Consider the following 13,633-nt stretch of genomic DNA (forward strand, 5'->3'; position numbering starts at 1 on the left):
TACGGTTTGAACCACGGCCACCTTTAACTCCAGGCCACGGACTGGTAGAATTGGCAACGTTGCAAGTAGTGTTGTCTAGTGCCAGACGTCCCACAAGATAACATGGCAGACAGGTGTGACACCTCATTAATTCCGTAATCATTTAAATTTAAATTTTAAAATATACATTTATAAAAATATTGAAAATCAAACATGTAGAATTGAAAAACCAAAACAATATTTGAATTGAAAATCTATGTTTGTACATTTAAAGTAACGTCAATATTTTCAAAGCCCAGTAACCAAGCTTTCGTATTCTTAAAAAATACACAAATGCCATTATCTGGCTCCAAACAAAACAGCAGTTTTAGAACCTACTTGCGACGTTGCTGTTGCCACTTCGAAGCCCGAGGCCTGGGGCCCATTTCATAATAAAGTACAAACTAATATGATTAGTAAATCAGCTGATCGCCCAATGCAAATCTTATGGAAATTACAAGTTACAAGTTGTAACTTGTAACTTGTAGTTTATTATGAAATGGGCCCCTGGAGTTAAAGGTGGCCTTGGTTTGAACAAAGCTAGCAGCAGGCTTGAGAACTTCGAAGGTCCACCCATGAGTGAAAAAGCCTGCCGTTGGCTTAAAAAGAAGAAGAAAAAGTTAGGCAGAAGCAGACACCAAAGCTAAAACTGTGTTTGTCAGCTGTTTGAAGGATTTTTCAACTTGGAAGAAAGGAAGAGGCATAGTTCTGTTTTCGTCGTCTTCGTCTGTCTAACCTATAACAAGAAACAAGTCAATCAGTGAGTTAATCACTATTGTGAAAATGGCACTTAGAATTTCACTTGGAATAGTTACGAATAGTCTAAAATCAGCAGCTTTAGGAAGGTAAGTTTGTGTTATGTTTTTCCTAAGACTTCGCCATTCAATTGGTGATTAGATAGTATGGTAAACTTTGACTTAGGATACCCTGCATAACTTAGCCTAGGTCAAGCTTAAGCTATCCTACTCAAGATTCCTATGTACCAAGCTTAACATAGCCTACCTATATACCTTTAACTTATTTTGATATGTTCTGGGCAGTCAACTGACTTACTCTCATTCAGATATGAAGGTCACTGGTTCGGTCCAAGTAAAATTGACTCAAGACCCAGATGCCATTTGTTTTAGGTTAGGCCTATCAAATAATGGTGCTAATCTATCAAAAGGTCAACGTTAGATTGTAACTAGACCGAGGTGTGGACCCATCCCTCACCGAAAACGTTCGGGCAAAACTTTTATATGTCTGATACTTACTTACTTACTTACTTACTTCTTACTTCTGAAGTCTTCTCCGCAATCAGTTTTCTCTGTAAAAAAATTGGGGAATCGTCAAGATTCGTCTGTTTGGTTCTCGAAGTGAGCCCCGTTATCTAAGGTGTTGAAAAGTGTGTTCCTCGATAATCAAAATCAAATCAAATATGCTTTATTCATAAAGTACAGTGTTGTACATTGAATGGTGTCAACTAAATCTATCTTAAATTAATAATTTACAGATTTGCATATCTTGGATCATTATCTAAATAAAAAACCAAGAATCAGGAAATGGAAATAATCAAAACTGAATCAATTATGTACTAACGCTAAGAGGGGAGGTGGAAAAATACTCTTCCAGGGAATATAATGCTTTCTCTACTAAATATAGTTTTAGCTTTCTCATGAAATTCTTCCTGCTTTGTTCATTTCTGATTTCATTAGGAAGATGCTTAAAAAATTTTAATCCTATATAGGATGGTTTTTTTTCATAGAATTTTAATTTATGTTTACTTGAAATAAGGAATTTTTTATGCCGAGTGGTGTATGGGTGATAATTTGTCTCAGAGGTGCTCAAGCAGTTTTTTACTAGAATAATTGTGTCGTAAATATATTGGCCATATACCGTTAAAATTTTCAGTTCTTTGAATTTGTTTTTGGTTGTTTCATTGTGTTCTAATTTCAAAATGATTCTTATTGCTATTTTTTGAAGTTTAAGTATCCTATCCAAATTTGCTATTGTAGTTGAACCATAAAGGCTCAAACCATAGGATAAATGCGAATGGACATTAGCATAATATATGTTTTTTAATGTTTTATGGTTACAAAAATAAGACATTCTAGAGAGTGAATATAGTCCTGAACATAATTTTGAAAGGAGTTTATCAACATGTTCATCCCAGTTTAAATTTTGGTCCACAGTTAGACCTAGAAACTGTGTAGGCCTACTGTGTTTATGTTCAATTTCTTCTGCATTATACATGATATTTGGTTTAATTAACTTTTTATTTTGATTTGTTTTAAAAGTTAAAAAATTAGTTTTTTTAGGATTAAGCTTCAATTTATTTTGCTCTAGAAAGTTTCCAATGTTTGCCAATTCAACAAAACTTAAAATTTCAACTTGTTGCACTGACTCAGCCGATACTTTGAGATTTGTATCGTCTGCATAAAAACAAAGATTGTTCTGAGGTAAACATGAGAGTGCACCACCAGCATCATTTATATAACATAAAAACAACAGGGGGCCAAGGATTGACCTCTGGGGTACACCACATTTAACCCTTTCAGTTTCAGAAGAAAATGCTGTAATTATGTTATCATGATTATGTGTGATTTCTACAAACTGACAACGATTATTTAAGTATGACTGAAACCATTTTATTGATTTTTTTGTAACCCCTAAAATGAGTAATTTATCTATCAGTTGGGTGTGGTTGACACTATCAAATGCCTTAGTTAGGTCCATGAAAATTCCAATTGTGATCTCCCCTTTATCAACCGATTCAATTATAGATTCTATGAATGACACTGCTGCTGTAATTACAGATTTTCCAGGCCTAAATCCATGCTGAGTATTGTTTAATAGTTTAAATTCTTCTAAATAATTTAATAACTGACAGTTAACAATTTTTTCATAAATTTTTGATATTACTGGTAGGAGAGAAATAGGACGGTAATTTGACACAGTTTCTAGGTCGTCTTTCTTATAAATTGGTATTATTTTAGATTTTTTTAATTGATTTGGAAAAATTCCTGATACAAAAGATGAATTTATTAAATGACTTAAAATATGGCTCAGGCATTTTTTGGCATGCTTTATAACTTTAATAGGGACATCATCGTGTCCAATAGAATGTTTGTTTTTTAAAGAGTTAATTACTTTTTCCACCTCCCCCGCATCAATAAATTTAAAATCAAAACCTCTTTTAATACATTGCTCATTTTCAATAAGACTTTGATTTTCAATCTTGCTCTCACATTGGTTGCCACTGACATCCTGATCAACATTTGTAAAATAATAAATGAACATGTTGGCAATAGTTCTAGGATCACTTAAGCTACAATTTCCCTCTTTCAAAGTAATATTTTTATTTTTTGTTCCATTTCCTTTCCCAACTTCCGAATTTATAATCTGCCATACTGTTTTTTGTATATTGGCTGATTTTTTTATTTTATTTTCAAAATAATTTGTTTTAGCTCTGACTAATTTTGCCCTATATTTCAGTTTGTTTTGTTTTAACTCGTATTTCAAGGCAGGATTTTTGTTCCTACGAAGTTTTAAGGCCAATTGTAGTAGTTCTTTTTTTTCATTTTTCAGGTCTTCTGAGATCCAATTTTTTTTTGCGTTTCTTTTCAGTTACAGTAATTTTGGGAAACGAAATGTCAAAAAAGTGCTTAAATGTACTATGAAATTCATCATATTTTCTTTCAACAGGAGCCATGTAAACACTCTCCCAAATCTCAGTTTCCAAGAGGTTTTTAAATAGATTCAAATTTTGAATATTGAAGTTACGAGTTGTACGTTTTATAGTTGATTGAACCTCTTTTGTATTATTTAGGTTTTTATTTTTTATAAGGAGCAATTGCCCATCATGATCTGATAGACAAGTTACAATTCCCTCAACAGTCACCTTGCAATCATGACAATTTTTAATTATAAAGTTATCAATTGCTGATTCAGATTCCTCAGTAACTCTGGTTGGGAAATTGACCAGATACCTCATTTTATGAACTTTTAGTGTTCTTTTTAGTAATTTATGATTAGGGTTATTTTTTAAAACATCAATGTTTATATCCCCTCCCAAAATTATATTAACAAACTTTTTGGAAAAGTGGGAAATTAACATGCTCAATCTATCTAAAAATATTTCTCAATCCGAGCTAGGTGACCTATACACTCCAATTGCCAAAATTTTAAATCCGTCAATTATATAGCTACAGGCACAAAATTTGAATTGCTTATCTTGAAGTAGACTACCAGACAACCAATTTGGAACATCCACCCGCTTCCACTTTAAACCCTTCAGGGAAAGCATAACGACGCCACCCTTGAAACATGTTTTTCTACAATAAAAATTGTTTACATCATAATCTTGTATATTGAGTCTGTTAATTTCATTTTCCTTCATATCGTGTTCTGTTAAGATTACAATATGAGGAGTTAATTCATTTATAGTCACTAATAAAGGTTCGATCCTTGATGGTAAGTGCTGAATATTTTGATGGAATATTTTTATTACCATCAGAACTCTGCTGGTAATATTGCTGCCATTATTGATATACTCTGCTGTGGTGTAGTAGGGCCTATTGATTTAAGTATTGTTTAAGCTTGAATATAAATGTGTTGTGTTTGTCAGTGGCTTTTATAGATTCCGGCAGTAAATTATAGAAATATGAGCCAGTGTACAGTGGGGTGTTGCTGAATTTTGTGAGTGTGTGTTGTGGAAGATCGATGTTTGCCCTATTTCGTGTGTTGTAGTTGTGTTTATCTTGTCTGAGACTGGGCGAGGAATTTATGGCCAGGATGATGGTTTACAGAATATGAAGTGAAATAACGGTGAGGATTTTATTTTGGACAAAGAAGGGTTTGCAGTGTTCCTGATAAACCAGCCGCAGTATTGTTCTGATGGTTTCCTTTTGAAGGATAAGGACTTTGTCAATCTTGTTAATAGGTGCTGATCCCCACGCCGCTATTCCATATCTCAGGTGTGATGAGAACAGGAGTGATAGGCCACCCACGCTGTTTCTTCATTTGTAATACTTCTGATTCGCCTAATTACAAACTGCGCAGACGACAGTTTTTTACAGAGATAATCAAAGTGGTCACTCCAGTTTAGATTTTTATCAATGAATACACCGAGGAATTTTGTCGAGTTCGAGTTTGTTATGGTCGAGACTGGATCTGTATCAATTCCTGTGTCATGTCTATTGCTGGGCATGAAGGTTATATGTACTGTCTTTGTTTTGTTGATGGTTAGGCTCAATGTGTCACAGATTTTGGTGGCTTGCACTTTGTCCAAGGTTAAATTTATTGTGTTACTATTGTCAGTTTTGGGTTGGATGGGGGTGAGTATGGTAGTGTCATCGGCGAATAGAATACATTTCTGTTCAGGGTTTAAGGAGTCTGGAAAACTGTTAATATATATTATGAAGAATAGTGGACCGAGTATCGAGCCCTGCGGGATGCCTGTTGTACTTCTTCTGAGGGAGGATTGTACACAAACTATCGAACTGAAGCGTTGGTGATCTATTTCAACATATTGGTATCTGTCTGTAAAGTAGCTGTGTATCCATTCTAGAACTTTGTCTTTAATTCCAATGGTTTTTAATTTGTTGAAGAGGATTTCCCAATTTAGATTATCGAAAGCTTTCTGTAAGTCCAAAAACACTCTTGAAACATGGTTTTTACTTTCCCAGAGTGTTGTTATGTGTTCACATAGTTTAGCTATGGCCCTATTTGTACTGAGCCCCTTTCTGAAGCCATGTTGACTAGTAGAAAGAAGTTTATTTGTTTCTAGGTGGTTTATTAACTGGTTGTAGACAGTTCGTTCCAGGAGTTTTGATATTGTTGGTAGGTTGGAGATTGGTCTATAGTTACTTGGATCTTGTTTGCTGACATATTGTTTGATAAAAATTATGATACATTTTATATAAGAGAAGCTAATGTGTCTATTTGTTGCTGAACTTAGTTCGATCAATATGAAAGAATTAAGTTTATTTATCTGGTTGGAGTATTGAAGGTTAGTCAAAGCAACTTATCATTCTTAACTTAATGGCCTATTCTAACTTATTCCTTTTTGTAGGAATCGAGCAGTTGCAACAGCTGCTGTCGCATGTAAGAATCTGAAAGATGCTCCGATCATTGATCCTGAGGAAGTTATCCTACCACCTGAGGCTGTAGAACATGAGAAACAGTTGGAGGGCTACATCACTGTAGACACTCCAGTAAGTACCATAAGTTATTTGCCATCTTATACAGTTTTTTACCAAAAATTAAACAAGTTAATATTCATTGAATTCCATTTAGGCATAACTTAAGTTAACAAACTGCAAATTTTAATAAGTTATAAGTATCCTACTATAAATAAAATAATATCATTAATAATATACTTAAATGACAAACAACAAACATACCTACCAATAGGCCTAATGACAAAAAATTACAGTAGGCCCCTACTACAAAGATTGTCCTACAGATAGTTCAAAGATAGTGCTACTGTTGTGGCTTAGTATGTATGTCTAGTATGTATATAAGTATAATATGTCTAGTAAAAGCCAGAAAAACATATTGTGACTTTTTTTTACATAAATAGGTTTTTACGTACCTTTGTCTAATAATATTCTAATGATAAAGATTTCTGTAGCTTAAGAACATGTTTCCTTGCGAAGACAACATTCTAAAAGCTTGCAGCTCGTCAAGAACACAATAAAAACAAATACTACACGTATATAAACATAAAAACAATAGCCTAAGTATACACAAACATTTAGATAGCGCTATAATGTTACAGATTTAGTCTGGCATGGGGCGGGATTGGTATTTTTTTTTGTATTTGTCTACACCAGTGGCACTATTAAGATTAGAGAGAGTGTTAGTCAAACGCTTTTTGGGAAACTGGTCCAAACCCATACGATTTGCGGGTGTGCTGGTAATTGAACCCTTCCCTCCCACACCAAAGTCTGTGACGCTAACCGCTAGCCTAGAATACGTCAAAGGTGTTTTATTGTTTTAAAAACAACTTGTGAATCATATGCAGGTGGAAAGTCAGAATAAAACAGATACAAACAAGAGGGAGTCCACTCCAATGTTCTCTGTGGAGTATTAAGATATCCAGTATTACTTTAGGCCTATGTTATTTGCAGACAGAGAGATAGCAGATAAAAGTGTTAAACAAAATTAAACGGTTCTAAGTAGGCTATTACTGATATTATTTCTGGTTTTGTAGACTAAATATTGGACAAATTTCTAGTTAGCCTAGTGTTAACATTGTCACCTTCAAATCTAAAAGTTGCTGTTTCAATTTTAAAGAAAAATTCTGGATACAGTTGCTATTTGTTGTTGGGCTATTAATTAAAGCTATCGTACAAGAGGCTGACAATAAAACCTGTAGCAACAAGACCAGGGTTGTACCGTTCCCTTAAAAAAAAAACTTAAAATTGCTAATAGTGTTGTCAGTGTTGATGAATACAAATAATATGTTGTTTGGTAGATAAAATCAAATTCTGGAGGAAAATAGGTATGAAATAAATAAACTATCTTCAGTTCTTTTAGATTCTTTAAATTTCTTCATTGAATGTTTCCTTAAAATCTGGTTAACACCTGTTAATCACCTCATTTTGTTTTGCCTTTTGGCAGCTAATTTAATGTTACGGGTTTGTATAGAGATTACTAATATACAACTGACCAATATTATATTACCCCTTCATAGTCGTCTCATGACTTCTGTTTGTTACAGCTGGATATTTCAAAGATCACTGGAGTGCCTGAGGAGCACATCAAGAACAGGAGGGTCCACATTTACCAAACCCCCAAGAACGCAATGCAGTCAGGCACTGACAACGTAGGCCTTTGGGCGATGGAGTTTGAGACCCGCCAACGCTGGGAAAACCCGCTCATGGGCTGGAGCTCAACGTTAGTACTGAGTGATTTTTAGTAGATTATAGCTTACAGAAAAAGAATTAAATATAGACCGTCAGCTGTGCTGCGGTTACCAGAGGTTCTGGCGCACACAGCTGGGAGCGCTGTGTAGTTTACGTAGCACCCACACCGTAACTACATGGCCCTCCCAGTGGTGTGCGCCAGAACCTATGGTAACCGTAGCACAGCTGACGGTCTATATTTAATTATTTTTGTCTATGATTATAGGCTATGGTGAAAATAAATTAATTTAGCTTGTATTAGATCACTGCTTTTGAACTATGATAGTTATCTACTACTCTAGTGTTTTGACTTATCTCAGTTAGTTTTACCTTTGACTAATAATACAACTAGACATTACATACTCATGTTAAAGTTGTCACCAGATTTTTAATCAAAATTGTCATAGTTGATGTGAGTCACCAGACAGATTGTGCTGATCTAAATCACACACTTCTGTCCAATACACATATTTTTTAACAAAGTCAAAGTAATAGAATGACCAATCAATTTGATCAGTATCCAAAAAAGGTGTAAAATAGATTTTTAGACCCTAGCACATTCTGGGACTGGCTCACATTATTATTTTCTTTTTTTATAAAAAATTGGCGGCAGCTGTTCCATGTAGATGGGATGTCTACTTCGGGGGTCTGACTTAGGGGAGGTACGAATGAGGCATTTAGTTCAAAATTCCTCCGTGAACAGCGCTGTAGTAGAGAGCACTTTGGCAATGAAGGTTTACTAATCGCAAAAATAGTTCTATTCATAAAATAAAATTATAAATGTCTCAAATTCAATTTTATTATTTTTTATTATAAAATTAAACTATCATAACCTAACCGAACTAACCAAACTTGCTGATAAAGAAATAATATAACAAAAGCTTAGTAATCGGAAAAATAATCCTGTTTATTAAATAAAACTAGAATTGTCTCAATTAACATTTTGTAATGACTTAATAATAAAATTAAACTGTAATAACCGAACCAAACCAACCAAACTTGCTGATAATAAAAAAATCTTGGACAAAAACTTTATGCTACCAGCAGGATTCGAACCCGGGACCTACAGTATATCAGCCCGGCACGCTAACCATTAGACCACCGAGGCCGATGACTACTGACCGTTTTGTTACGGTAATTGCGTTCGCTCAGCTAATAAGAAGCCCACAGCTGTCATCGTAGCCTCTTCTATACCTCCCCTGAGTAAATATGGGATGTCTACTTCGGTATCCAATAGTCAATGGTTTAACTAACTACTCTAGATATATCACTTATCTTATTCATGTGTTGTTAGCTATACCAAGCTAAATTTGTACCGAGAAAACGTTGTACCGATCTCGCTTTTTATTATTTTGATTATTATCAATTGAAAAGGTGATGCCACCTATATTTTAACCAAAGATCACATAAGACCAATAGATGCAGCATGTTGGCCGCGACGTGAAGCCAGTATTTTTCACTAATCTACAACAAGATGGCGGCTGCCGGCTGTGATGAGCCCTAGTAGCACGCGCAGCTAATTAAATGTTAGTTGATAGCAATGGTATCCATGACAATATTACAAATATTTGTGTTACTAACACAATTACCTTCAAAATACGCTTTTGATTTTTTTTCTAGCGTTTACCGTTTCTTAGAAAAAGTTAGTTTACATAATTAACAACAAAAACTTTTTGAGCGAAAGGAAAATTCTGAAAAGCTAGAAATCTGTTTATAATATATGTATCTACATCGTATTAAAGTTTGATAAAGTTCTGATGTTTGGTTTACAATCTACGAATTTTCAAAGTGACAAGATAATTTCTGAAACTCTTTATACAACTCTCCTTTATATTCTGACTGTCATATTAATTTTTATGAAAGAGCTAAAAAATATTAATTTTTAGATGAATACAAAGAATAAAACGAAGAAAAGTTATATGTAATCCGTGTTTTTCTAATTAGTTTAGTAACTTTTCTGTATAGCTCCAAATCTTAGTATCTAAACTGTATTACAAGTGACGTTGTAGGCAGAATCTGCCCGCATGACGCCTCGCGGCGCGGCGGGTAGCCCCTATATTACAATTTAAATTACAACCAAACTACGCCAGCTAAAAATTTTAAAAAATATGATCCAAAAGGTTCAACTCTTTAGCTACAAAATCCACCGTTTTTTAACTTACCTGACCAACAATTAAAAATAGTAGCAGCCGACGAACTTTTTCATGTCATATTTTAAAACTCATTTAAAAGTACCGACTTTATTTGAAGATTTAAAATAGAAAATACTAACTTTTAAGCTCTTAATTAAAACCAATAGTGTCATAGACTTATTGACTTCACTCATACGAAGTTTCAACCATATAACTTAAGTCTAAGTAGGCTAAATGTCGAGTTATTTTGAAGCGGAACATTGAGTTTTGGTGCCGTTTTCATCGACATCTAGCGCTTCTATCCTACAATAAGATGGCGGACCTGGCTTCACCTGCTTTAATGTTAGTTAGATAGGCGTGCTCCATCTATTGGTCTTATGTGATCGTTGATTTTAACCCAAATTTGAGTGAAGGATGAGTGTAATGAAGTGAGATGATCTGTGTAGCTCTTTGTTACTGACTAATATCAGCTGTTTCATTAGTCATTAGTTTTCATCATTATTAAAAGCCCTCATCAGGAATGATCAGGAAAATCTGTGTCTCATTTCAAACCTTTAAAAAGCTACTGACTTTTCTCAGGATTGATCCGGCAACTGGATTGTTAGGCAAGCAGTATAGCCACTCAGTCAAGATAGAATCTGTACCGTACCAACATTTTTCGGTACATAAAGACCTATATAAAATAACAAAAACCACTAAATTTTTAGTGGTTTTAAACACCTCAAAACAATGTAGATTGTAATTCTTAGGAGAAAAATAATATTCACCTACAAATCTGAAGGTCGCTGGCTTGATTCTCAACTTCAGCTCTGTTGTCAAGCTTTTATTATAAAATTAAAATTATATGCTTTTATACATTTACTTAGATTAGTTATTTAAACTTTAATTTACAAATTATTAAATAACGTGTAATGTGCCTGGGTGTTTCTAAATTGAGATTTAAGGAACCACAAAACACTATTTAGCTAGTTGAACACAGTAACAGATAGGTGAAGTCTTCTAGTTGCTGAATTTGGCTGCCGATTATGTCTGTTTTTCGGCACCATCTCTTTACATGAGGGTCAGACAGACGTATTCCTAGCTGCCGAATTCGGCAAGGGCTCTGAAGAACGCAGGCACAAAAACATTCGCACAACTTTAACAATCCTGCAGTTACATTCAGCAGTTGAATCCCACAGCTAGGAAAGTGTCAAATTGTTCAGAGTGTAAATTGTTTTTTTTTTTCAGTGGAGATCCATTGTCAAACATGTCTCTGCAGTTCCGTAGTCAAGATGACGCCATTTCTTTCTGCGAGAAGAACGGATGGCAGTGGTTTCTAGCCCCGCCGAAGAAAGCCCAACCTAAACCGAAATCTTATGCTTTGAACTTCTCTTGGGACCGGAGAACCCGAAAGTCTACAAAATAAACTAAATTAAATATTACTATCCGTAGTATAACAGTAAAACTTCTGAATCAAGCCAAGTGTTTGTAAATATAAGTATTTTACTTTTTCATCAAATGCTTTCATTTACATTTGTCGTGAATTATCTTGAAGTTGAAATATATAGTATACCCGCAATCAATTTGGACTTGAAAATATTGTTTCCTCAAAAATATATTATTGTTGTGGTTGAAATGTTTTATTTAATCTTACCTTTTCCTGATATATTATTTGTTTTTTACAATATATATGAAGATTGGTTGCCTTAATTTAAAGGACAAGAAATTGCAAAGAGTACAAGCTGAAAGATTTACTTAAATCATGCAAGCTAAATGAAGACATATGGTTGGTAACAGTATTAGCGAATTTCCCTATAGGGAAGTAGCTATTACCGTAGGTCTCATGGTAAGATCTAAGCCCGGGACCGATTTACTTTTTCATTTTGATGTCCCCAGAGGCCAAAAACACCATTCGTTCAAATTTTTATATACTGTATCTTAAGCTCATCGCACACTACAACCAAACGCGCCGCGCCGCGCCGCACCGCCCTAAGGAAACTTCCGCTGTGAGGTCGCACATACTGGCCGTCACCGCCGTCCCTCACCACACCTCACCGGCAGTGGGGCAGTGCCTGTGGTTCTGTGCAGTCGTGTGTCTCGTTTATGTGTTGTCAAGTGTAAATTTTTGGTTATTTTTCAAGATGAGCAGCTTTGAGGACGAAGATATGTTTTTATTTTGCCTACTGGAATCAGAAGAGGAGGAGAAGAGGCAAAACACTACGTGGTTCCATCCCATAAACGAGAAGTGGGAAACATTTGGGGAATTTCACCACCTTTTCTCCGATTTAATGAAAGACAAACGAAAATGTTTCCAATATTTCAGAATGTCCCCCAAAAAGTTTTATGAACTACTTAACATGCTCAGACATTGAAAAACAAGACACAACTACTGGACCGAGGTAGTACGAAGACACGCGAAGGTGGCCTTGGTCAGAAATCGGTTCCGTTGCCTATCGCACACTACAGCGCGCCGCGCCGCCTTCAGCAGAACAATTCCACGTGACTTCTCCCGAGAGTTCTGGCATCAGAATTATTCCGAGGCGGACACGGCTGCACGGCGCGGCGCGCTCAAGTGTGCGCACTCTCATTGATTCCCATGCAAACTATTCGGCCGGAATTATTTCACGGCGGTTCGGCGCGGCGCGGGGCGGCGCGTCTGGCTGTAGTGTGCGATGAGCTTTAGAGATATATACAGGGTGGTAAAAAAGTCCCTGGACAGTTAAATATTTTAAAAAATAATGCAGATAGAGCTACAATACTTGGTACAAAGTTACAGGGCATAAAACTCTATTTTAACACATATTCAGTGATCCAATAACTCTTCAGGGGGACGGCCCACAAGGAGTCGGAAGAAAATCTCAAATAGAAGCATAGGTCAATATGCACATCAAATTAAAGGTCTTTTTTAGTAGAATACAATGCCGCAAACCGCACTTCAAAAGGTTGATCCTGCGCAAAATGACAGTTGTTCAAAGATTCATTTAATTTACATTGCTATTATACGCTTACTTCTCAGGGGGCACAGCCCTAGGAATCGGAAGAAAATTGTTAACGTAAGCATAGGTCGATATGCACATCAAATTAAAGGTCTTCACTAGTAGATTACGATGCCGTAAATTCAAGCTCAAAATAATGCCTGAGTAAAAAATGACAGTCGTTCAAAGATTCAAAATGGCGGATTCAAGAAATCTTTGAACATCTGCCATTTTGCGCAGGATCAACCTTTTGAAGTGCGGTTTGCGGCATTGTATTCTACTAAAAAATACCTTTAATTTGATGTGCATATTGACCTATGCTTCCATTTAAGATTTTCTTCCGACTCCTTGTGGGCCGTCCCCCTGAAGAGTTATTGGATCACTGAATATGTGTTAAAATAGACTTTTATGCCCTGTAACTTTGTACCAAGTATTGTAGCTCTATCTGCATTATTTTTTAAAATATTTAACTGTTCAGGGACTTTTTTACCACCCTGTATATATATATGTGTCCATCCGCACGATAACTTGAGTAATTTTTGTCCGATTTTGATAAAATTTGGTTTGAAGGTGTAAGGCGGGATAAACTTGAATGAGTTCACGAACCAGCATGATCGGACTATGAGAACGGATGTTTATA

The 13,633-nt window shown here is 35.4% G+C and overlaps 1 protein-coding gene across 1 annotated transcript; it reads left to right on the plus strand.

Annotated features, from left to right (window-relative positions):
• The first annotated feature begins 728 nt into the window (after positions 1–728).
• Positions 729–11,654, plus strand: LOC128986742 (NADH dehydrogenase [ubiquinone] iron-sulfur protein 4, mitochondrial-like). The gene is made up of 4 exons (XM_054407249.1): positions 729–863; positions 6,071–6,212; positions 7,724–7,899; positions 11,267–11,654. Exons 1-4 carry the CDS (start codon positions 802–804, stop codon positions 11,442–11,444), a joined length of 558 nt encoding a protein of 185 aa, XP_054263224.1. The 5' UTR covers positions 729–801; the 3' UTR covers positions 11,445–11,654.
• Positions 11,655–13,633: the final 1,979 nt, after the last annotated feature.

The sequence above is a fragment of the Macrosteles quadrilineatus genome, unplaced genomic scaffold (assembly GCF_028750875.1).
Source record: "Macrosteles quadrilineatus isolate MER2022 unplaced genomic scaffold, UCM_ALF_1.0 Scaffold_2__2_contigs__length_208266976, whole genome shotgun sequence".
NCBI lineage: Eukaryota > Metazoa > Arthropoda > Insecta > Hemiptera > Cicadellidae > Macrosteles > Macrosteles quadrilineatus.